Here is a 24,381-nt window from a genome sequence, read left to right as displayed (position 1 = left end):
ATAACTCCGAGTTGCAAGATTTGGAGCTAAAGACCGAAGATATGGATCAAGGGTTCACAGAGATATCTGTGCTATGATTATCTTTCTCTTTTCCTTTTGTGGATTTGCATTTTTAATGATGGAAAGCGAATCATGCATGTGCATGGGTATAGAGGTGCCAGAGGACAATACCAGGTGTCTCCCTCTATCACACGCCACCTTATTCCTTTAAGACAGTCTTCTTTCACTAACAGGCTGGGTCCCCAGCATGCTTACAGCATTCACTCATCACCATCCCTCAATGCTAGGGTTACAGGCACACAATGCCATGTCTGGCTTTTTATGTACGTGCTTAAGATTTAAACTTAAGTCCTCCTCTACCCGAGTCATCTCCCCAGCCCCACAAATGCCTTTTAAGATTTAAGAAGTACCAACTACTCAAAAATACAAAGAGTGAAATTGCTCTCTTGTCTTCTGACTTCAATCTCCAGTTACCTACACTAGCAATGGGGATTTTACCACAGTCTACACCTGAACACGTGCCCACATGTGTCCAGCTTATGTAAATAATATGGCAAGCAGTACACTGGTATTGTAGCTCAGCAACAGAGTGCGTGCCTAGCATAAGCATATGAGGTCCTGGGTTCACCAGTGAGAGAAGAAAGGCAAGTCTATATGTTCATCTGTGCAGGCTTGTTTGTTTCTGTTTTGTTTCTCATTCTCATTTTATCCCAGTTCAGAAATACATCCCTGTTGAGTCCCATGTCAATCAAGGTAAAGGTACTTGGAAGCATGTGATACACTATTTGTGTCTTCAACTGAGGGACTTCTAGAATTTCCCAAATGTTGTCAATTTATTAAGAATGTTGCGATCCACACTAAAGAAATTTACCTTCAGTCATGAGTATGCCTTCCTGTGGGATAGGCTGACAATTGTTCACACAATATTCACATTCTAAAATTTGATATGCATCAAAAAATTGTTTCTAATAAGAGGTAGGAATTTGAACCCTCGAAATTATTTCTTGCCCCTACACACTCTTTTTATTACCAAGTAAAAACTAATTTTTTTAGAAAAGGTAAAATGTTTCTTTTTTTCAGTCTATAATTTTACTGATAATTCAGCTTTCTACCAACAGCCATTACTTTGTTTTAAAAATAAGCTTTAGGGTCATTATAAAGCTTCAAGTGATCAGAACTTCATTTAGCATAAATTTCCCCTGGCTTTTCTTTTATTACATTGGATGTATCATTAGTAAGCTAGTTTCTAAATTGCAAAGTAAATTTAAGGAATTCTTGGAAGGGCAAGACCATTAGACAAGCAGATGGATGAGTATTAGATATTTGTTGCACTACGTTTATTGACTTCAAACTCAATTGATTATACCTACATACCTTCAGATTTAATGAATATTCCAGACTGGTGACCATGATAGTTACTTAAAAAATTAAAATTCTGAAGTTGTTTGAGATTGTCGGATATTAAATATCTTATGATAGTAGTGTAATGGTTAATTTTAAATGTCAACTTTCCAGAACTTGGAATCAACTAAGAAAAGATACTCAGTTGAGGAACTGTCTAGATCAAGTTGGTCACTATACATGTCTGGGTGATTTTCTTTGTTGTTAATTGAAGTAGGAAGATCTTAGTCTACTGTGGGTGGGACCATTCCCTAGGCAGGAAGTCCTATAACAGTAAAAAAAAAAAAAAAAAAAAAAAAGAAGAAAGCTGGCTGAGTGAATCAATCAGCAGATGAATACATTCAGTTTGCTCATGACTGTGAATGTGGTGTAGCAAGTTTTCTCAAGCTCTTGCCTTTGTGACTTCTCTTCAATAATAGACTGCAACCTGTAACTGTAAGCCAAATAAATCCCTTTCTCCCCTAAAATGCTGTCAGTCAGAGTGTTTTATTACAGAAACAGAAATTAAAATAAGGACAAGTAGAAAACTTAATACATTTTAAAAATAACCACAGAATTTCAAATACAAAAGGTTATATCAAACAATTAGATTAAAAAAAAACTCATTAAGATCCATTCATTCCATTTAATAGTCTGGTATTCATTATTCAGGATTACTTTAACCATTTTTTTCAAAAGTTGTCTGTCCTAAAGTATCAATATAACAATCTAGAAAGACGAGGGCTTAAGGTGACGGCATCTTTAGTTTTACTCGTCAGCTGCAGGCTGAACCTTTGTGGTCCACTGGCCAGCTGTACAGTGTACTCAGCATCAGGACTGGGTGGAACCCGTTTGAAGGCAGAAGCCTGAAGACCAGCAGCACTCTATGTCTAGTTCTTGCTCATCAACTCATCCTTAAGCCAGGGTTGGACAGGCAGTGTATCCAGGATAGAATCTTTCACATAAGCAAACTGACATATCTGCTGCAAGGATCGAAAGGTTGTACATGCATGTGTGTGTGTGTGTGTGTGTATACACACACACACACATATCTGTTTGAAGGGAGTTCAAAGACTAATTTAAACATATACAGCTGGAGAGATAGCTAGATTGGCTAACGGTCTGCTATGCAAGCATGAGAACAAATCCCTAGTACCCATGTAAGAAGCCAGGCTTACTAATGTGTGTCTATAATCCCAGCACTGGGGAGGTAGAGACGAGAGGAATACAGGGGCTTGCTGAAAATGAACATATTTAGAGAAAGATATGTTTGTTTGTTTTTTTGTTTTTCGAGACAGGGTTTCCCTGTATAGCCCTGGCTGTTCTGGAACTCACTCTGAAGACCAGGCTGGTCTCGAACTCAGAAATCCACCTGCTTCTGCCTCCCAAGTGCTGGGATTAATGTCATGCACCACCACTGCCTGGCTTAGAGAAGGATTTTTAATGAGATAGCTGTTTCCATCAATATCTTTGGACCACAAAACAATTTTCAAAGTGTTACCTTCTTCTTGAAACACAAGTCCAACGTCTGACCTCCAGAAGAGCTCCCAATTGAGGCCAGCAGAGAAATAAGCCTTGTAAACCAGGAGTCTCTTGCTCAGGCCTTGTTCTCTTCTAACTCCAAGGGCTACTATGCTGAAGGTGCTTCAAGGCTTTAGGACTCAAAGGCAGTGAGGGCTTTCAGGATGCAGAAGGACATGGGGGCAGTCTACCACTGTTCATTGCTGGATATTGGTGAGATCCCTGACTCTAAAATTTTAAAGCTTCATCTAATGAATCTCACATTAATATTTTTCCATGTTCATGTGGATCTAGTAAAGAGAATGCATGCCTTAAGCTCCTAGCTGGAATTCATTCCATAGAGGTTCTTGAAAAGCAAGGGTCTAGTCCAGGTTGTATCAAAAGATTCTTCATAAAAACAATTACTAGAGAACATAGGGATTCATATAACTTTGTCCACTCTGTTGAACTAAAGAATTTAGAATCATTTAAACTTTAACAGGGAAAAAAAATCTGCAAGTTTTGTCTAATTTATCCTTCTAGTGCTATATATTTAAATATGAATTAGATTTTAGAACCAGTGCACTTGAATAAAATTATGAAATTCTTACAATTATATCTATGCAAGGCACATATATTCCTAGTCATTTCTTCCAAACAAGTAAGTCGGAATCTTACACCAACTAAACACAAATTAAACTTTTCATCCCTTGCAGTACCCACTTTTTACTCTCATGCACCTTTCTTGATTTGTCAGCATCCTCAAACCCACTCCGTACTAGCACATGACTTTTCTTATGGAAGTGTCTTACTTCGTCCCTGACTCAAATCCCTACTATCTGCTGGCTGGGGAAGACAGACATCAGCTGGTCATATTCCCCCACACCAAGCTTGAGAAACAATACATGTCTCTTAACAAGAGATGCTTTATATCAAATCCTGAAGAATCTGTTTCTGAGGAATGTTAGCAAGCCCTCAGTTTATCTCAGTTCTATCTAGAGACAGCAGAACTTGGCAGCACACAGCCTTCATCTTAGGTATAATTATAGTCTGGGGAGAGAATGTGATTTGGGTAGCATTCTACTGACCTACAAGCTGACCTTGTGCAGGGGCAAATTCACAGGTTGCATTAAACCCTATTAGACACGCCTAGTTTAAGGCAGAGCCTTTCCAGACTCCTGCCACATGCCTGGATTAGGACGTGTCACATATGCACACTATTACAGTGCCTAGGGAGCTCCGACGGAGAAAAAGTAAAACCACTTTTCAGTGTTGGAACCTACACCTGCGCCAGTGTACACAATTGACATTTCTTACCTATATGGATTAAAATGAAATGCTGCCTCACTGAACAAGAATTAAAACAAAATTGAGAAGACCGAAGTCTACACTGGAAAAAACCACACCCTAACCACTCACCTTGAAACATCACGATGGACAGACTGAGAAAGAATCCTTGCCAAGTTCAGGGAGACTTTTACATCTACAGAAATCCATACATAGTGCCAGCCTGCTGCCTGTGCTTGGCAGATGAGGCCAAGGATAAAACTAAAAATAGATGGTTTTGAACAGACCATGAAAGCTGGACTCAGTCTCAGATGAATGAAGAGTGTGTTGCAGCAATGAGACCAAGAGCCTCCTTCTCCCATGGAGCCTGTCTTTGCTCAAGTCATCAAGATTGATCCCTACTGTTATATGTCTATGGACACCAGACATGTTCAGATCTGTAACAGATTCCCCAGAGCATTTGCTCTTGTGCTTAGTTCACAGGCTTGAACATTGTTAGTCTCAGTAATGGGAGTTTTGTTATCCATGAAGTCTCAGTTATCACAGAACCTGGAGGACAGGCCTCCTGTCCACTTAAATACATAGGAGGACAGACATTTACTTTTGTAGTGATATATATATCACATACCTACAGGCAGCAGACTTTCAAGGATGCAGAATAATGGGCATGTAGCTTGTCTAGGTTATATTAAATGAAAGGGTAGAAAGCATGCAGATAAATGAGAAATTTGATTCTCCCAAAATTAAACCTCCGAAAGAGGCAAACTCTGTTTTTGTTTTAACATAACGTGATTCATCATTTCATCATGGCTTTTGCATATGCAGTAACAGCCAGGATACTTACTAAAACGTATAGTATTTTAGTTTTAATTATGTGTGGGGTGGGGCGTTGGGGTTGTGCATATGAATATGGAGCCTGAGCAGGCCAGAGAGGAAGTCAGAATCCTGGAGCTGCAGGCTTGGAATCTAATGTGGGTGCTGGGAACCAAACTCAGGTCCTCTGATAGAACAGTTAGCATTCCTAACCACCAAGACATCTCTCCAACCCCATGCTCCACTGTTGTAGTTTTGGACTGGTGATGTCCTGTATTAAACCTCATTTCAATACTCACAAATATTAACACCTGGTCAAATTTGTGGGTTGTAAAAGGCTAGTGTTTGCACTCATCAGATGACATGTTAGCTTTTCTTATTCACTGTGATCTTTTCATTTCAAGATAAGAGATATACACAACAGTCATTACAGAAGTTTTGTGTTGTTTTTCTTTGCTTTGAGATGTGGTCCAAGTATGTCACCCATGCTGGTCTCAAACTTGTGGTCATGTAAGCCTCAGTGTCCTGAGTGCTCAGATGTCAGACCTATAACAATATATTCAGCTGCCTGGATACATGGATTAGGTTTGAAAACAGGCATAATCTTCCATCCAAGAGGAAGAAACCAGAGCTGGGGATGTAGCATAGTCATAGAACACATTGCCTACCATGAACATGGCCTTGGGTTAAGTCTCCAATGTGGAGGGCATGGCACAAAAGGGGAGATCCTAGGGACATGAACCCACTTTATGGCTGTGCGTATTCTTATGACTCTGTGTTGGTTAACTTTATGTCAATTTGACACAAGTTAGAGTCATCTGACAGGGGGGAATATTTGAGAAAATAGCTCCAAAAGATTGGGCTGTAGGTCAGCCTGTAGAAAATTTTCTCAATTAGTGATTAATGTGGGAGGCCCAGCCCACTGTGGGTGGAGCGTCTCTTGGGCTGGTGACCCTGGGTTCTGTAAGAAAACAGGCTGAGCAAGCCATGAAGAGCAAACCAGTAAATCGCATGCCTCCATGGCTCCTGCATCAGCTCTTGCTTTCGGGTCCCTGCCTTCTTTGAGTTTTGCCCTAACTTCCTTTGAGGCTCTGACTTCCTTCAATGATGCAGAGTGATGTGGCTCTTTATCAGCCACAAAACTTCTGTAAGGACTGTGACATGCCCTCTTGTTTTGTTTTGGAACTATGACTGAGAGATGTAAAGATCAATCGAAATAAGACAAGCTAACCTGTCACCTTCAGTTCGCAAAATAAACCATTTCCTCCCCAACTTGCTTTGTCCATGATGTTTAATCACAGTAATAGTAACCTTACCTGAGACAGACCCCTGCCATTCCTCATATGGAAGTGCGCAAGTACTTCTCTCAGCTGGTGGCAAAAGTGGATGCCAACTGAAGAGAAGAGCTGGACCAGTATTGGCAGCCATTTTGCTTTCTCCCCTCAGAGACAAAGAGTGCTTCCTTGGACACACACACACACAAATTGCTCCTAGGCAGGTGTCCAGGAAAATAAATGCAGACTCAGGTCTTGCCTCCCTGCTTTTCCATGCTCCACCCCCTGCCGCTGGCACGGCACCAGAGGAGCTAATTGGCTGGCTCTATGGTGCCATATTATGAAATGCCAACTGACTTGGTGCAAACAAGCCCCGGCTGCTGATGGCCAGTGTGGCCCAGCGTGCTTCTGGGTAGAGGCCTCTGTCAACTGGTCTGATAATGCCATTAAAATGAGCTTTCCACACGCAGCCTGATAATCCACCCAATTAAATGTCTCAAGGGAAACTGAGCTTCACTGTTCTGTAAGAATGTTAAGTCTGACTCTCTTCCATGGCCTTATTTTTGGGGACACATAAAATTGCCCAGATGAAGTTTACTTTAAGGATTTGGGCTCCTTACCAAGAAATGTGAAAAGGCAAATTGTCATCCTGTCCTGAGTCTGAGAACATATTTGGCAAACCCGTCCCCACACTGATGAGACTGAAAAACGCTTTTATTGATTTAAAGGCTGGTGAAATCTGTCCTGAAAGCAAGCTCTGAGGAGGCCACAGCAGGTGAAGGCTGTGGCTGCTGTGATGGGGAGAGGAGAGGGGGTGTGACAGGCAGAAGACATTTCTGAAGGTTTTACCACTTCTGTGTTATTTAGAAAGAAAGCCCCCAAATCAAATCAAATCAAATCAAATCAAATCAAATGTTTTTGTTTTTTGCTTTTTCTACTGATCATGAATCTTGAGAGAAGAAATGACCAGGGGAAACCATGGACTGCAGGTAGCTTGATTTTTCAGTTTTGATGCTGAAGATTCATGAGACAAGGTTTGGCTGTTTTAGTTGCTGGTTTGTGGCAGATTGTTAAGTTAGCCTTGAATGGCAATAGGGCACAGTGTTCTGATGCTTTGGGTAAGCTCCAGGTGATGGTTACTCTAGTGGTTGAAGCACTTCAGAGGCGAGGTGACTGTACATTAATGCTATGTTTCCTGTCAGTGAAGGTGGAAGCAGTCTTGAATATATGTTTGCATGTTTAAGAAGATTTATTTTATTCTTTGTGTATGTGTGACTACATACGTGTACATGCATGTGGGTGGGGGTGACCACTGAGGTCAGAAGAGGGCATTGAATCCCCTGGAGCCAGAGTTGGAAGTGGTTGTGAGCTGCCCAATATTGGTGCTGGGAACTGAACTCCGAGCCATTGACAAGAGCAGCATGCACTGTTAACTACTGAACCATCTCTTCAGTCCCTGTATGTTTATAAATCCCTAAAGTTTGGTGTATCTTTTTTCTATTTATTCACTAGCTGGAATATGCTCCAGTGTTGGTCTCCCCAGATTCATCCACACAATTAGTCAATAGGATGGTAAAAAATATCTTTCTCACATAAGGCAAATCCCAAGCACACAGACTGCTATATCACCCTCCCCAAAGCTCTGAGAACAACGTTTGCATGACATCTGGACTTTCTGTCTCATCTCTATATAATCTCTCATCTAATAAGAAAACCTTGAACCCAGTCTCTCATATATCCTGGGTTGCTCAAATGCTTCTTTCATTTCCCAAGTCTGAAGTACTAGCTGGTCTCCTGAAAAGAGCATATGTTAGTAATTACTCCAAGCTGCATAGAGATAATGGGCAACAGAGAAGTTATTATCCTCAATGTCATCATATGCCTTTGATATGATAATCATTGAATTCAAGATATCAGACATGATGGATGGCCTTTGATTTCAAGAATATCCAAGATGCAAATCACCTGTCTTGTTCTGACTCCTTCGTGGCTAGCGAAGATCAAGCCACATTGAGCAGTCCAGGCTTCAGGCCCTCCAGCCACTGGGTGGTCACAACTGACCCAGAACTCACAAGGACTTCCTCCTTTGAAGATACCTGAGGTGACATCATGCCTTGCTTTTGCAGATACACTTTACCTAGAGCAAATTCTTGGGAGTCTTAACTGGCCATCATTGCTAGAATATATGTGACTCTGTTAACTCTCTGAGAAGCAGTCACTGACGTGGGCATTGCACAGTTTCTTGTGGCAGAGTTTCTTCCAAACACATAAGATGATGATCCCAGGAAACATGTTAGACCGGAAAGCTGGGACAGTACATTGTGTATATGTGTGACAGCTACTGGACTGCTAGGTCTAGTGTTGGGGATTCGAGAACACTGTCCCTCTAGTTAGTTTTCTAGTCCTCCCTCCCATAGTACAACAGGCAGAGGGACAGAATGCCTGCTACTTGCCTGCTCAGTCTCCCTGTGAAAGGAGTGGTGCTGAGTGTCACGATCTCTATTTAGCACTATTTCTGGAGCAAGCCTCTAATCTCCCAACTCCAGAATCACAAAAGTAAGCACCTTAAGATTTCTTCAAATGGACTAGTTCATAATAAACACACAGAAGGTAACTTGTACAGTCATTCAAGTGTCTTGTGTTCTATCACTTGAAATGTATCTCACCTTAAGAAGTTCAAAACCATCCACAATACTTTGGAACATTGCCAATCTGTTCTACCATATTTCATCTAGGCCAGCCACATCTTCCATTTAATTGTATATAGATAGCAATTACATAACCATGTGCTGATTAGAATTTTATTTTGCTTTTTTCTCTTTAAAATAGTTAGTTGCCACAAACATATAATCCTATAATAAAATTCTTTAGTTTTTCTTATTCTTGAATAAGAAAATGCAACTTTTCTTTAGAGAATATTTTACTGAATGGTATATTGAAGAATTATCATTGTAGGTAGATATGGTGGCATGTGTTGGCCAGCTCAGCACTTGTGGAAGCTTGCTAGTTTGAAAACAACTGTGTTAAACACCAAGTTCCTAAGCCAATCTGGGATACAAGCAAAACAAAGACCAAAGAGACTCACTAGTGTAGGTGATGGTGGTTAAACTCACATTTTTTTCAAAGCTGTATAGTCTTCTATACTCTACCTGAGTTCATTTATCCATTCTAGCATTGATGAACATTGCTGTTGTTTTCACAGTTCACTTTAACAGAGGCTTCACAAACATGTTTGAGTGTGTCTCCTTGGGCAAATGTGTGAAAATCTAGATAGAGGCTTATATTTACAAGACTGCTACCCTGCCTTCCAAGCATGAGGAACATTGGAATGCTACTAGTGAAGTAACTACTCTTCTTAGCCGTTCCAGAATCTTAGAATTAGACTTTCCCATTGTTTTCCAAGCCTACAAGTCCTAAATGGACATCAGTTTTATATATACATATATGCAAATATATACATATATATATATATTGTATACAAGTATATACATATATATTATATACAAATATATACATACATACTTACAAATATATATATGTATATTTGATTGCTGTGCATCTCAAGTTTATTGGCAATTCATTCTATATTTCTATATGTCTGGTCAAATTTATTTATCTATGTATATCTTATTTAGTGTGTACATCTGTGTGGGAATGTACACATATAGTGGGATATTTGTGCTGGTCACAGGACAACACAGGACTCAGCTCTTACCTTCCACTGTGAAGGTTCCGGGGATCAAGACAGGCCTTCAGGCATGGCACCACGTGCCTTTATCTTCCTTTATCACCTCTCTATTGGAAGTGGAATACTTTTAGTGAGAGCCCCATACACATTTTAGGACATTTGTCCGTATGAATTTTAGATGTGCTCTGCAAGCTTGTGGGTGAACTTTCCCAGGTTGCAGTATTTAGCAGTATTTATAATGTCTTCTTTATCTTTTCCATGTGAGGCCAGGAGATATGGGTCTACAGTCTTTTCTAAAACAGTATTTTTTTTTTTACCTTGATAGCCTTATGATTGCTTTTTATTCATTAAGGGAAGCTGGGCTTTGTTTTATTTTCTTTCACGCAATATATACTTAACTGTTAAAATATGTTTTTCAATAGTTGATTTTGCCTATGGATTTGAGACACCACATTTCTCATAGACTGTTCACAGTCCTCTCTTATTTTGAAACATCGTTCCTGTGGTGCTAACCACAAGCTGTCTATACTACCCTATGAAATTTCATATCATTTTTCTTTCTATGAAGTATATACGATCTTCCACTCAATTTTTACTTTTATTTATTTTTTTAGCGTTTTGGGGTTGTTTTGAAATTTTTTCTTTTAAATAAATTTTAGAGTTAACATTTTAAATACTAAGCAATCCTATTTGTTTTAACTGGAGTTCTTGGAAGCTCTGAATACACGTGGGTAGCTGACATAATGCTTGTCCTTCATGACGACAATTTGCCTTTCTCCTTTTGTTTAGGTCTACTTAAATGTTTTCAATAAAGACAATTTATATTAGTTATGCTTAGATTTATTCTGGGATATTTAATGTTCCTATAATAGTACTTTCACAACTCAAATTCAAAGCTCCTCGTTGATAATATATAAAAGTGTAGTTGGTTGTTGAAAGACAACATTGTATCTAACCTACGCATCATATTCTCTGATGTCTATGTAGAATTCAATAGTAAGGGAGTTTCTACACTGAGAATCTCGAGAAACACTGTTGTTATATCTTTACCTTTGCAATATGGTTTGTTTATTATTCCTTTGCTTGACTACACTGGCTTGAATCTCTAACACAATCATAAACAAAAGCAGTAGTTCCTGTTCTGTTCTGGTTTCAAGAAAGTTTTAAAATTCTCAACAAATATACTTTTACCTTGGGTCTTTTTAATAGGTGCTTTGATAAACAATAACCATGCTCTTTCCACGCATAGTTAGCTATAAAATTTCATTATATATCATAACAACATTTAGCCAAATGTTTCTGCATTATTTTTGATAATCCTATTGGTTTTCTTTCCTTAATTTGTTAACAACAAATTAAGGAAATTAATCTATAAAAGCACTTTATAATTTTGAATTAAATGTTTCTGAAACAAGTCACATCAGTCATCACACCATTTTTAGGTTGTGCTGCATCCTGTCTGCTCATATTCTGGCTAAGATCTTTGTTTCTACCTTTGTGGTTTTCCCTGTGTCTGACCCAGGTCCTTGTCTGGTAGCACCATCAAGGACAGGGATACTATCCATGACGTTAACATGATGCTCAATTCCCTGAAGCACTGTGTCTAGGGAAGTTAGGAGCAATAAAACCATATGGTCCTGGCCCGTGCTCTGCATGATGATTTGAACCTACTAATCTAATTTCCTTAATATTTATAGAGCCATCCAGGTGCCTGATTTCTTCTTGGCTGTTCTGATAGTTGATATTTTTCTAGGGAGTTACCTCATGCTATTTCATTTACTGGCAGGAGTTGGCCCATGGTCTGCCACATACACCTCCTCTGCATTGGGACTGACCTGCATTCTTACTTCCCAACACTGTTACTTGCTCATTTTGCCCAGTTCTGCTGACCTGGTGACTACTGGTGATGTTTGCAAAGCAATTGTTGTCTGTATTGATTTTCTATTTCCATTCTTTTGTTATTTTAAATGTACAGAGCTCATCCCCATGAAACTGTACATTGCAAAAACAGCTTTCTGTTATTAACTCGAAATTTCCCTCTAATTCCTTTGTTTTTGTTTGTTTCTTTCTTTTGTTCTAGAAATTAATTTTGGAAGCTTCACCTTTTTATCTTTATCTTGTCTGATTTAAATATTCACAGCCATACATTTCACCTTCACTTTTGAATGTTTCACACTCAATATTTTTAATTTTTTGTGGTAACTATTATTCAAATTCTATTATACTTAATTTCTTAGCCCATGATTAGCACTAATGACTACAGTTTTGAAAAACAAAAGCATTTCTTTTTTACATATGTGAATTACTTGGTTGTTGAATGAGGGAATGAATAAATGATTTCTAACACTATGTCATCTTTAGTGAAAGACGTGCACCATGTGGAAAAGTTCTTAACATTTGTGGACATTTGCAATGTTCTTCCTTATGATTTCTAAAACTGCTTCAAAACAAAGTTTCTTGACTTGCCAGGAATAGTGCCTCACCCCTACAATTCTGGAATTTCAGAGGCTGAGAAAAGAAGATCAGTCTGAATTGTAAGTCAGTCTTAATTACTTACAGTGTACCTCAACACCCCACAACAACAAAGCAAACAAACAAAAACCCTGCTTTTAAAAAAGTTACACATATGTATAAATATGGCAGTTAATTCAGTGAACTTGTTAGCAGAAAACTCAGCCTAGGAAAGCATCATAATTAAGAATCTCATTATCTCCTAAATCAGCCATTTTACTTATATGTTTGCATTATTTGTTTACAGGCCATCATAGTCTGCCATGTCATGCTACCTGCCAAATTCTGGCCATTTCCATTTACACTGTCCCATAGCCATGGGCTACATGAAAGCCAAGTAAAAATAGTGCCAAGAAGCAGAGGGACATTTTGTTATCGTTTGTTCTATCCCATGGTTTTCTTTTGGCATTGAGGGCATTTATCTCCCAGCATCTAGCTGAAATGTCTTCATTTTAATTGCATACTTGTGCCCCAGCAGGGTCCACCCAAACACAAAGGTAGATTGTGGATTTCTGCTAAGCCAGTGGGGGTCCAAGAGTCACTGAGTGTGGGATGAGACATCTTGTATAGCCCAACCTTCTGCTGTCCTTTGGGTTGACACTGAAGAAATTCATTATTGTTGCTGTTTCTGGTGATGGTGATGGTGATGGTGATGGTGATGCTGGTGATTCAGGGGAAACAGTGATGATTTTCTACACCTGAGCCTTAGGACGATGGCAGGACCTGTCCCATGTACGGAAATGGACAGTTGTTTCTCAAGCCCCTCCGGCCTTCTCATACTCTATCTCTATGAGTAGTCTACTCATGTCTCTTACCACACTGGGCTTGCTAGAAAAAAGCACATGGTTTTTCTACATAGTTGAGTACACAGCCCAGGCTGAAGTCCCATCCATCCATCTTCATGGGAAAGCAATGCTTAAAAGCTGGGTTCCAGGCTTATCTTAAACTGAGGAAGTTGACAAAGAGTCCATGAAAGAACGAAGAACAATGTGATAACCGGATGGCAATGAACCTGGTATTTGTGGCTCTCTAATTGCTTTTAAGACCCCCTCCTCACCTAGGATGTTCTGCATATGCAAAAACACCTTTATGTAACTTAATAGGGCATCTGGCTAAAAAAGCCTCTTTTCAGGCCTCTTCTGTAGCCTTGCCACTGACTGATTTCCTGTTGCTCTGGGCAGAAATGGAGATCTCAGCTGATAGGTGAGAGTTCTTTGTACTGATCCGAGTTCCACCTCCTTCTCCAAGCATATTCAGTCTCAGGAGCCCATAGCTTCCGTGGGTGGCAATTCAATGGCTAAGCCCCTAAAAGGCCGAGTTTGACAAAAGCATCACAAGACCAGTTCTCTGATGTCTTACTAATGCCTTCTAAACATAGTATGCTTCGGGCATCTCGCTGCTGCATTTTGAATCACATTCTTCCCTAAGCAATCATCTCAGAGTCTCAGTTTTTCCATTAGCAAGATGATTAGAGTACAGAGTGATCTATTTATAATAAGCCCCAGCTTAAGCACTGTGGCTTTTCTTTGGCCGCATTTTAAATGCATCTCTCTTTGTTAATTAATGTGCTTCATCCCAGAGTTGCAAGTCACAAGGATGTTCCTGAGTTAGACAGGGAGGAGGAGAACCACGCCCCAGACGGAAGCTCCATCAGTCTTCAGGATTGATGAGAATGCAATAGTTACATGAAAAGCAATGTTCCAGGCTTGTCTTAAACTGAGGACGTTGACAGAGTCTATGTGAGTAGAGAACAATTCGGTAACCAGACCATGAATGTACTTGGAGCTCTCTTTTGTTTTTCAGATCCCCCCTTCTCACCTGGGATATTTTGCACATCCAAAACACCTCAATGTTGACTTAATAAGGCACCTGGCATAAAAGTTAATTAATGAAGATGAAAACACTAAAACTCAGGTTATTTAGTAACCAGGGCCTGGAGCCAGATCCCAATTAAACCACTGTTGTGGTAAAGGAAGGGATCAAACTGCCCAATAGGTTCCATCTGGCTGCTTCTGTGGGTCAGCACAGTGCCTCATGGCCATGTCAAATTAGCCTTTCCACCTTCTTTCCAGTGCGGAGGATATAAAGTGGTTGTCCTGGGGCCCTGGGCTGCTAAGGGGTTCTGATACTCACTTGGAAGGCCTGGCAGGTAAGGAATCCAGCTGGAAACAAGCATGACTCATTGGGAGCCCAATCCCCTTTGTCATTCATTTCACCGGAGGGCCCCTAAACCTCCAATCCCATTTGTACCCCACTGAGGGGATCTGATAACGGTCCTGGCAGAACTGGGGCTTTTCAAACTTCTGTCAGGAGCCTCACTGACCCATAACATGACTGTACACATGATTTCTTCTCATACTGTCTTTGTAAATTGACCATGGCTAACCTTGCAGTTCTAATCAGATCAATCAGAATAACATTTCTTTAGCTGCTGCTCGCTGGCAGCCTCCTGGGCTGATGTGTGACTCAGTCAGCCTTAGACACCAAAGTCCAATTTTTGAGTTTCCAGGGGTCTCAGGTTTCTTTTGCTTTTATCACAGTTGGTGAGCTTTGTAAGGCCCGTGTTTACAGCCATGCAAATTAGCCTCAGCTGGAGAGAACTCAGGTCGGGCTGAAAATGAAATCACACACTGGGTCAAAGGTATTTTATCAAAAATTACAAGTGTGGCCATAGTACTGGGGTTAAACCAGGCTCCCTTAGGAAGTAAGTGGACAGTTTTGTCTGGTGTAATCTGGACTCTTGGCCTCTGGAATACAAAACGTCTGTTAAGGGATGGTGGAGTGATGAAGGGCTATGCAACCTAGTTTTTACAGACCAGTTCTACATATGGCTGCCAAATACTTTGTATACATGGACAACTGTGGTGAAGGAATGTTGCATCTTTAGAGAAAGAAATGTGTTTTCAACGTGGTCTGCAATATACTACGTTATTCATTCAGTTTCAGAAGGTCTGTGAGTCAAGGTCTCCACATGCAGGTAAATTCTAATATTTTTTAAACTTTCTCTCCAGATGTTATGCTATTTGCAAATGCTAAATGATACCAGAAGGAGGAGGAGGAGGAGGAGGAGGAGGAGGAGGAGGAGGAGGAGGAGAAGGAGAAGAAGAAGAAGAAGAAGAAGAAGAAGAAGAAGAAGAAGAAGAAGAACAACAACAACAACAACAACAACAAAATAAAAACAAAAACAAAAAAATCAGTCCCTAATCAGCTATCTTCAAGGCAAGCTAGCTGACTCCAAATCTACATTGTGATTTTCCAAAAATTGCCGGTACCAAAACGAACTTTATGTTCATAAGGTATGTAACATAAAGTTAAACTAATTCTGTTAAAACTAGGGGTTATTGAAATCACAGTTACTCTCTGAGGCCGTATGAGTATCCATGACTCATATAACACAGCATAGGCTGTAAGGCTGTTGAGTCTGTAGAATGCTCTAGGAGCACTGAGATGCTGGTCCTGGTGGGATTCTGTTGTCTAGCTGCCCATCACACAGAAAGTAAAATTAAGGCTGGTGGATGTTAAGTGTTCTTATCTTCAGAGTCACCATCTGAGCCACAGAACCCTTCAAACTAAAGCTTACCTACTGACAGAGGAGATACCTACCACACAGAGACTTCAGAGGCCTTGTCCAGGGTTCTGTTCTTGACTAGGGTCAGTCAGAACTAGAAAGCAGAAAGCAGAAACACTGGCAGCAAGCCAGTGCTACCTTTTTTTTTTTTGGTTTTTGGAGACAGGGAGACAGGGTTTCTCTGTGTAGCCCTGGCTGTCCTGGAACTCACTCTGTAGACCAGGCTGGCCTCGAACTCAGAAATCCACCTGCCTCTGCCTCCCAAGTGCTGGGATTAAAGGCGTGTGCCACCACTGCCAGGCAGCCAGTGCTACTCTTACCCGACAATGACTGGAAATGACATTCTGATTTTGCAGTGACCTTGAAGTCAACATTGTAGTTATGTTTAGATGAATGCATTGGTTTACATGGAACAATGACCTAAGCTGTCTATCCTTGATCTGCTGCTTATGAGCTGTGTGATGCTGGGGAAATTACCCAACCCCTCTACACTCCAATTTCCTCATTGACAAAGTGGGAATAAGAAGATGGTAACCATCTTCTTCAGGTCTTGTAGAATTAACTAAGTTAATACATACCAAGCAACTAAACTGTTGTTAAACACCTCTTAGCATTATTACGATAAGTGAGAGCATGCATAGTCATTTTCATGTGGAAAATGCTCCAAAATCCAAAGTAACTGAGACGGCTTCTGATCACAATAAGCAGTAGGCTGGGAGGAGGGGGGAGGAGGTCTGTGATGGTGAAAGGGCTATCGTGGCCTTTGTGTACACAGGAGATGAGGGTGCCCGGCAAAGCTTTTTCCAGTTTAGTGTGCAGCCTCCATATGACCTAGGGTTGTAACTTGAGTACATATATAGGACCTTCCTTTCTACTTTCCCCATCTTCAAAATACTTCTCTTTAGGTCTGGAAGCTGGAAGAGTCACTGCCACCATCAGACCCCAGCAGGGCCTCATCCCTTCTCCAGCTCCACACGCAGTCACCACATTAGACAGAGGCCTACACTTGGGAGAAATGAATGAGCTTCCAGGATAGTTAAAAAAAAAAGTCACTGGATTTAACTGGTTTTCTCTGAGTGTACCTCCAGGTATGTAATCACACCTTGTACTTTTTAAAATTAGACAATACCCAAATGCCTATTCAAATAACTCTTTTCTGTCTTTATATAGATTTTAAAGCTATGGTGGAGAGAGGGAAAGGTTCTGGAATAGGTTCCAAAGGAGCCAAATCCCACACGTGATCCATTTTACACTACAGTCATTCATTCCAAGCTCTTCAACTCTGCTGAGAAACAGTTTTTACTTTGCTGACACCCACAAGCTTTTCTAATATGCACTTGGCTCTGAGAACTCAGGATAATGCGCTGTAAAATCTGGCCTCCTGGGCTTCCCATTGCTGTCTCTGGGATAGAAGAAATTTAGCTGTGACTCTCATTGTAAGATGCCCTCTCGTGGCTTTCAGGAGGTAGTGACAGTTCTGGTGACACTTGAGCTGGCCTGGGTTACCTCCCAACCTAGATTAAATTGTTCTTTTAACAGCCAACTGGAGGAACAGTGCTTAACTTCCAGGACAACACCTAGAGTTGATATTCTGAAAGAAACAAAGATATCCATATATGTTAAGCTTTACCCACTTTTAAAAACCAAGCCGATAAAGGAGATGTGCAAGCCAACTTTGAGGGGTCATTTCAAGTCTAAATAAAACTCCAAAGGTAGAAGTGTTGTGCTGGTGCCTGTCTGGGTGAAGCTCTCACTTCCTTTGGGTAAATCTGGCTAGTTGGGGTACTGTTAACTGCAGAACAGGAAAGCCCTAATTATTCCAGGTCTTACTCCAGGGATCTGGGTGAAGTACTGATATTCTCAGGGTACAGATTTGTACAATCAACACACCGGCATTTGGTTTAGGATAACTCAACCCCACATGCTTTTATCAAACACAAGAGAAATGTAAAAGAGGTAGACAAACTTATCCTCACCCCCAGGGGAAAAATAATACACATACTTCCCCAAGGCAGCCCAGAGAAATTATCATTGTTACAAAAGCTGGGGTAATATAAACTTGGAAGGGCAGCAGGTTATAAAAACCCTATAAATTTATGTTCAGGCTTCCAAGCAATGTTCCCTTTCCACCCTTCTCCCCTCCTCTCTACAGTGAGACACAAAGTCTGGAACTTGAGCATTTAAGCCACAATCCTCGCCAAAGTGACCAAATTACTATCAATGCTGAAGGATTTTGGCACCAGAAAGTTTCAACAGAATATCATCTGCAGAGCAATCGCAGCCCATCCCCCCCACAAAGGGCTCAGAGAAAGTAGCCAGGATCTCATTAATTCTTAAGAAATATCTACTGAGGAGACAGCGGGAGGAGAATGCTTTTTATACATCTCAGAGAAGAGGGAACAAACAGACGATTCACAATTCAAAGTCAGATCACAGGATCTCAAGGGCAGAAGGATATTGGCGGGTTTCACAAATTTTCTGTCAAGCAAGTTTAGAACATAACTGGGAAGCTTATCAACGTAGTGACCTCCTTGACAGATGCCAAGAGAAAAGAGCCTCTGACAACAGAGACAGACACTTGGATCCCCGTCAAGGCCTTGACCTTCTTGCTTGGGAACAAATGTAACTCAGGGACAGTGTAAACACGGGCACACTAGCAGTGTAAACACTTATCTTACAGTGTAAGAAAGAGAATGCAAGCCAACCCAAGATGAAGTACTAGATGTTGGAATGTGTCATTATAGGAAGTTGTGGAATGCTTCCATAAATACTGGAAAGTGAGAACAGACCAGAGATGTTCTAGATTCTTTTCTAAGGTTGTTTTTTTTTTAAAGACACAGTCTCATGGAGCCTAACCTACCCTAGAACTTACTATCCTCCTGCTCCAGCTTCCTACGTGCAGGGATTACAAGTATGTCTAAACACGCCTGGCAATATTTTCTTCCCAAAGCTTTGACATGACAATAGTTTATAAAGAAATTAACAAAGTTCCAAGAATACTTAAAAATATTTTCATACTTACAATTTTTGTTTGGTCCCATAGCAGCAAAGCTACAGAGTTGATTTTCTCAAATATATATATATAAATGTTGATGTGGGAAGGACATTTGCTAAGATAAGAGGAATAATAAAGACTGTACAAAGTTGTGGTGGTATTATGAATCCTTGTGTTTGGAGTTCTTGTTTTCAGTGTGATTACTGTTGTGCTTGTCCTGGCTGATGGGCCTGATGTGACCAGGGAGGATGAGAACCCCCTAAGGACACAATGCTGTCATGCCTACAATTTTAGTTAGAAATAACTTAAGTGCAATGGGCTGAGTCAAAAAAAAAAAAAAACACAGTTGGAATCTATGTATTTCTTTCCAGTAATTGTACATAAGGCACATATTTTTCTTCAGGGGGTTGAATCTTTTGTTTGTTTGTTTGTTTTTTTTAAATTGGAAAACTAAAGAACACTTTCTATAATCGCACAATGAAAGAAATAGTTTAGACTTCATTATATGTAGCTGTGTTTTGACTCCTGTAGCAATGGCTGTTCCTCCTCATCCACCTCAACTCAGTCCTCTCAGTGAAAACTGTGACTATTAACAGTGTAGTGAATTTAAACAGGATCCAGAGACATATGTTGAAGCTCTTTTGCATATTCTCCAGTGCTCAATGTCATTAGCACTTTCCCAGCTAGAGATATACAACGCTCTACAAGTCACTCCAGTCTTGGTTCTAAATCCTAATGAGAGAGAGAACTACACTATAGTGGGTTTCCTTCTGATCCTTACACTACATATAGTAAAACAAGATTCCTGCCCAGTTTGGTAATCCATGTCTGTCTTAGCGTAAGACAGGCTCAACAGTGAGAAATGTAAACACAGATCTCAGCTGAGTGCAGCAGACTCAACAGTCAAGTCCACCCTTTCTGATGCGCACACAAAGACCACACCAGTTCTATTAAAAAAAAAAAAAGATTTGGACATTTCCACCTTGATGTTGGCTGAGCCCTTCTTCCCAAGATTCAGAAAGCCACCACATGCTTCAATTTACAGCACACATGCTTCTCTCTCCAGATCAGGTATTATAAAAAGACCTGTTTGGCAAGCATTCTTGTTGTCTTCTCATATGGAGACCATCTCATGATCACACTGAAAGATTTGGCCCCCAAAGCTGAATGACCTCTAAGAAGCCACTTTCATCTTCTCTTCAGGAGAAAAGAAAACAAACATCTGACTCTAGAGGAGACCAAGGGACCCATGTTGATGTTTGAAATCTGGGCACGGGTCTGGAGGCTGTGCAGGCTCAAAGGGGAGGGTTTGCAGTCAACTTAAAGTAGGCTACAAAGTTCAGTGAAAACTCTAACATCATCCCTCCTGTTAAGCCTACCAGATCCAGAATTTTTGGCTCCATTTGCATTGAATCCTCAAACATAACACACATACATATAGATTCTGTGAGGTGATGGAACCTTCCCAAGGAGAACACTGGAAGAGTTCAAAGGAAGCGCATTGTCCTTCAGACAGAGCAACAACACAAATAATGAAGACTAATTGCCTTAATTAAAATCAACTGTTGAGTAGGCACACAACTAGAAGATAAGAAACTCAAATGAATGAGCAATTGTTAACATATTTGAAAACAAATGTTCCTCACCAAAACAGAAATAATTCATTTTAGGAGGAAACAACATGTTACCAAAACATCCAGAGAGAAAGAAAAAGAGCGATACGACTGAAGAAGAGATGGAGAACACAGAAGAATTTAATGTGATATTGCATAAGACAATACTTGAGAGTTTCTGTTAGAGAAACCTTGCTGACAGAAGTAAACTAAGACTCCATAGAAAGTCGGGGTTTTTCTTCTGCCTTTTTAATAATGACCAATGGCATCTAGAAAGCCAGTCTCTCCACAGCGCATGCACACTCACATGCACATACATACCACTGTAAGAACCTAATTTTTCTGGAATACATGTATGGTTTGTCAGTGACTCTTGCCCAGTACTGCTCTTACAGAAGAACTCCAGGTGCTTCATGTGATACGTACTTTTAACAGAGTCAGTCTGTGGGCTAGAATGATGGAGGAGTGGTTAAGGGCACTTACTGTTCTTCCAGAGAACTTGAGTTTGATTCCTAGCACTCATGTTAGACAGCCCACAATGGTTGTAACTCCAGCTCCAGGAGATTCAGGGCCCTCCTCTAGCCGCCATAGTTACAGACATTTACACACACAAATACATGCACATGCAAATGCACATAATTAAAAGTTAAAAGAGAGTAAAGATTCAATCTTATATCTAATTGTTGAGATCACATTTTTCTCATGATAAAATACTCCTAATGTACTTGAAGGATGAAAATTGTTCATCATGGTTTTAGGCAGGTCCATGAGAAAATTTAATTTTGATCACAAAACTACAATCAGGAATTGTAGGTCATAGCCCATTCCATGGATTATAGATATGTCTGTATCAGCATAGGGAGTACGAACTGACACATGAAACCTACCACATAACTTAAGAATGAACACTGATGATAGTAATAACCTATGTTATCCACTTGTACCTTTCTCAGATCCCCATAGATTTGACAGCACCCTAGTTAAGTATATTTGGTATTCATCATGCTTTATAAGAAAGAGAAAAAAATGAGAAGGAACCCAACTACTCCAAGTTCACACAGCCAGTGGCAACTGACCCAGCGCTCACTGTCCTTAGCACCACTCTGCTGTTAACAAAACATGAATGCAAAGGAATTGTAGCAACGGCAGTGACCATAGCAATCATGAGAGCAGCCATCATACAATGTGGACTGATTGGATACTATGGACTATATACAATATGAGCTCATTTCATTATTTCAGAAGGACATGATGTGTGGTTGATGTATTAGTCAGCTTTTACACACAATAACAAGACATCTGAGGCAAATAACTAAGACAGAGAAAAGGCTTATTTTTACCCATTGCGCTGTATGTTCTGTGTCAAAATCTGTTGTTGCTTTTTTGCCAGGCCTTTGTATCAGGGCAGGAGAGTATGGCAGACCCAACTGCTCTCTGTACCTCGTGAGTTGGTACTGAGAAGAGACTAGAGTCCCACAATCCTCTGAGGGATGTCCTCCAGTGATCCAAGTACCTTCTACTGGGATCTCATATCTTATAGAATCCAGTATCAGCACCCTGGGATGCAGAGTTTTCCTCAATGGGCCTTTGGGGTACTCACTAAACCACAACAGATATTATTTCATGCTACAGCTAAGGGATTAGGAGAAAGCAAGAGCTGGTACCTTTCCTTGGGTCCTACACTGAGGTGTGATTGGTCCTCACATCTGCCTGATTGCTTGAGGACCAATCACAATTGATGGTAAAGTTCTTCTACAGTTGACTAGTAGCCTTTGGTTTTTAAAATCCTCATGTGTTCACACAGAAGTTATCTTCCCAATGGGACCTGTCTTGAAAATGTCATTGAAAACTGTGGGCCCCACCCAACCTTGCCTATGCCAATCCTCTCTCTTTGCTCTATTGTAGGATTGCAGAGCTTTGCTTGTATTAATGACTGCTAAGCGCCACAGGCCAATGACCATTTTAGGGTTAGTTTCTCCCCACCTCACATATTGCTAATATTTACAAAGAGCTGTCCAATAGAACTTACTGTGTAACCATATTTAGTAGCTACTAAAGAAAAGTACCTAGTGTAGTTAAAAGACTGAACATTCCATTTTGCTTAATTGTTATTATTTAAATGGCTACATGTTCTCCCTAGTACAAAGCCCTGTATCATAGACTCTAATTGGGTCTATGAATAAAAAAATGAATGAGAAATATTTACATATATGTGTACATATTTATGTATATGTGAGTAAGTGCTTATATAACCTTGTACATGTGCATTTGGAGGCCAGAGGTTGAGGATCTTCAATTACAGATTGTCTCACTGAACTTGGAGTTCTCAACACTGGCTGGTTAGCAAGCCCCAGGGATCCTCCTATCTCTGTCTTTTCAATGCTGATTCTACAGTCTGCTATACCTGGCTTTAATCCTTATGTCCTTGTGCTTAGTGACAAGGCACTTTACCAACTGAGCAATCACCACAGGCCTATGAGACCAATTTTTGGGGGGGTGGAACACAAACCACTTTCACTAACAGCAATTTGCACACATTTTTCAATAGAATTAATGACTCTAATTGTGCTGGCTAGTTTTATATCAACTTGACACAAGCTAGGGTTATTGGAGAGAAGGGTAATTCAATTGAGAAAATGCTTCTATAAGATCCAGCTGCAGACAAGTCTATAGGGCATTTTCTTAATTGGTTATCCATGCAGTCAATTGCACAGTCAATTGTGGGTGAGGCTATACCAGGCCAGGGGTCCTCAGAAAATAGGCTGAGCAAGCCATGAGGAGCAAGCTGCAAACAGCACTCCTCCACAGCCTCTGCATCAGCTCCTGCCCTGTTTAAGGTCCTGTCCTGACTTCCTTTAGTGATGGACTGTGATAAGGAAGCATATACATAATAAACACGTTCCTCTCCAAGTCTTTGTCTTGGTGTTTCACCACAGCAGTAGTAACCCTAGCTAAGACAGCAGTTCAGAATAACATTTAAAAATTCAGAAGAGAAAGCCAAAGCAGCAATTCTGGATTTCTTAAACTAACTGGATCTTTTTGTCATTCAAGACTTGGATCACTTTCTGGGGAGAGGGCACCAACCAGCAGGATGTAGTGGACTCCAACGTGTATTCGATTATAATAATGATTGCACAGTACCTTTTTGACTTTGTTCTTCTTCTCGTAGGCCTCTGACAGGGGTTTTTTCTTCTGTTGAGTTGTGTCCTTGGAGAATAAATATTCAAATTCACTGGTGTCCTTAATATGAGGTTCTTCTAAGGAGTCCCATAAAGTTGGTGTGGCGTCTTGGCTTGAAAAAGAAAGCATCAAGTTAACTGTAGGAAACAAAGCAGGAAAGAGTATAATGCAAGGAAACCTTTCTCTAATTCACTTTTAAAAAAAAAATACAAAACCCTGGTAAAGCTTGAATAGAAGCTTTTCATGTTACACATTTTGGAAGTCAAAAACAGGATATTTTAGCCTGCATCTTCATGTAAACATCCAAAAAATATGATGGTCATTAGTTCAGTAAAAGAGCTCTGGAGAAGTTCCTTAGGACTAGAACTTTTGGAGGTGAGGCTTGGACCATGTAAACTGCTTCTCTCTCTACCATAGCATCTCCAGCAGGCAAAAATGGCATTACAGAGAGAGCGACAGGATAAGGAATTCCATACATGGGCAAGGTCATTCCTTCTAAAACTGTATTATATTTTACTTATTCCTAATGTGTTTATGTATATGCATGTGTATGTGAAGAATGGATATGCCAT

At 40.3% G+C, this 24,381-nt stretch overlaps 1 protein-coding gene across 3 annotated transcripts in view; it reads right to left on the bottom strand.

Moving 5' to 3' along the window:
* The window catches only part of Fmn1 (formin 1), a 333,700-nt gene that overhangs the window by 151,361 nt on the left and 157,958 nt on the right, over positions 1–24,381 (bottom strand). For all 3 annotated transcript variants that reach the window (XM_028766940.1, XM_028766941.1, XM_028766942.1), the window contains one exon: positions 23,771–23,921. In XM_028766940.1, the coding sequence (XP_028622773.1) occupies positions 23,771–23,921 (151 nt within the window). The remainder of the gene's footprint in view (positions 1–23,770; positions 23,922–24,381) is intronic.

This window comes from Grammomys surdaster, unplaced genomic scaffold (assembly GCF_004785775.1).
Source record: "Grammomys surdaster isolate TR1022 unplaced genomic scaffold, NIH_TR_1.0 170, whole genome shotgun sequence".
NCBI lineage: Eukaryota > Metazoa > Chordata > Mammalia > Rodentia > Muridae > Grammomys > Grammomys surdaster.
The sequence above is the reverse complement of the archived record's forward strand: the minus strand, read 5'-3'. Positions and strand labels throughout refer to the sequence as shown.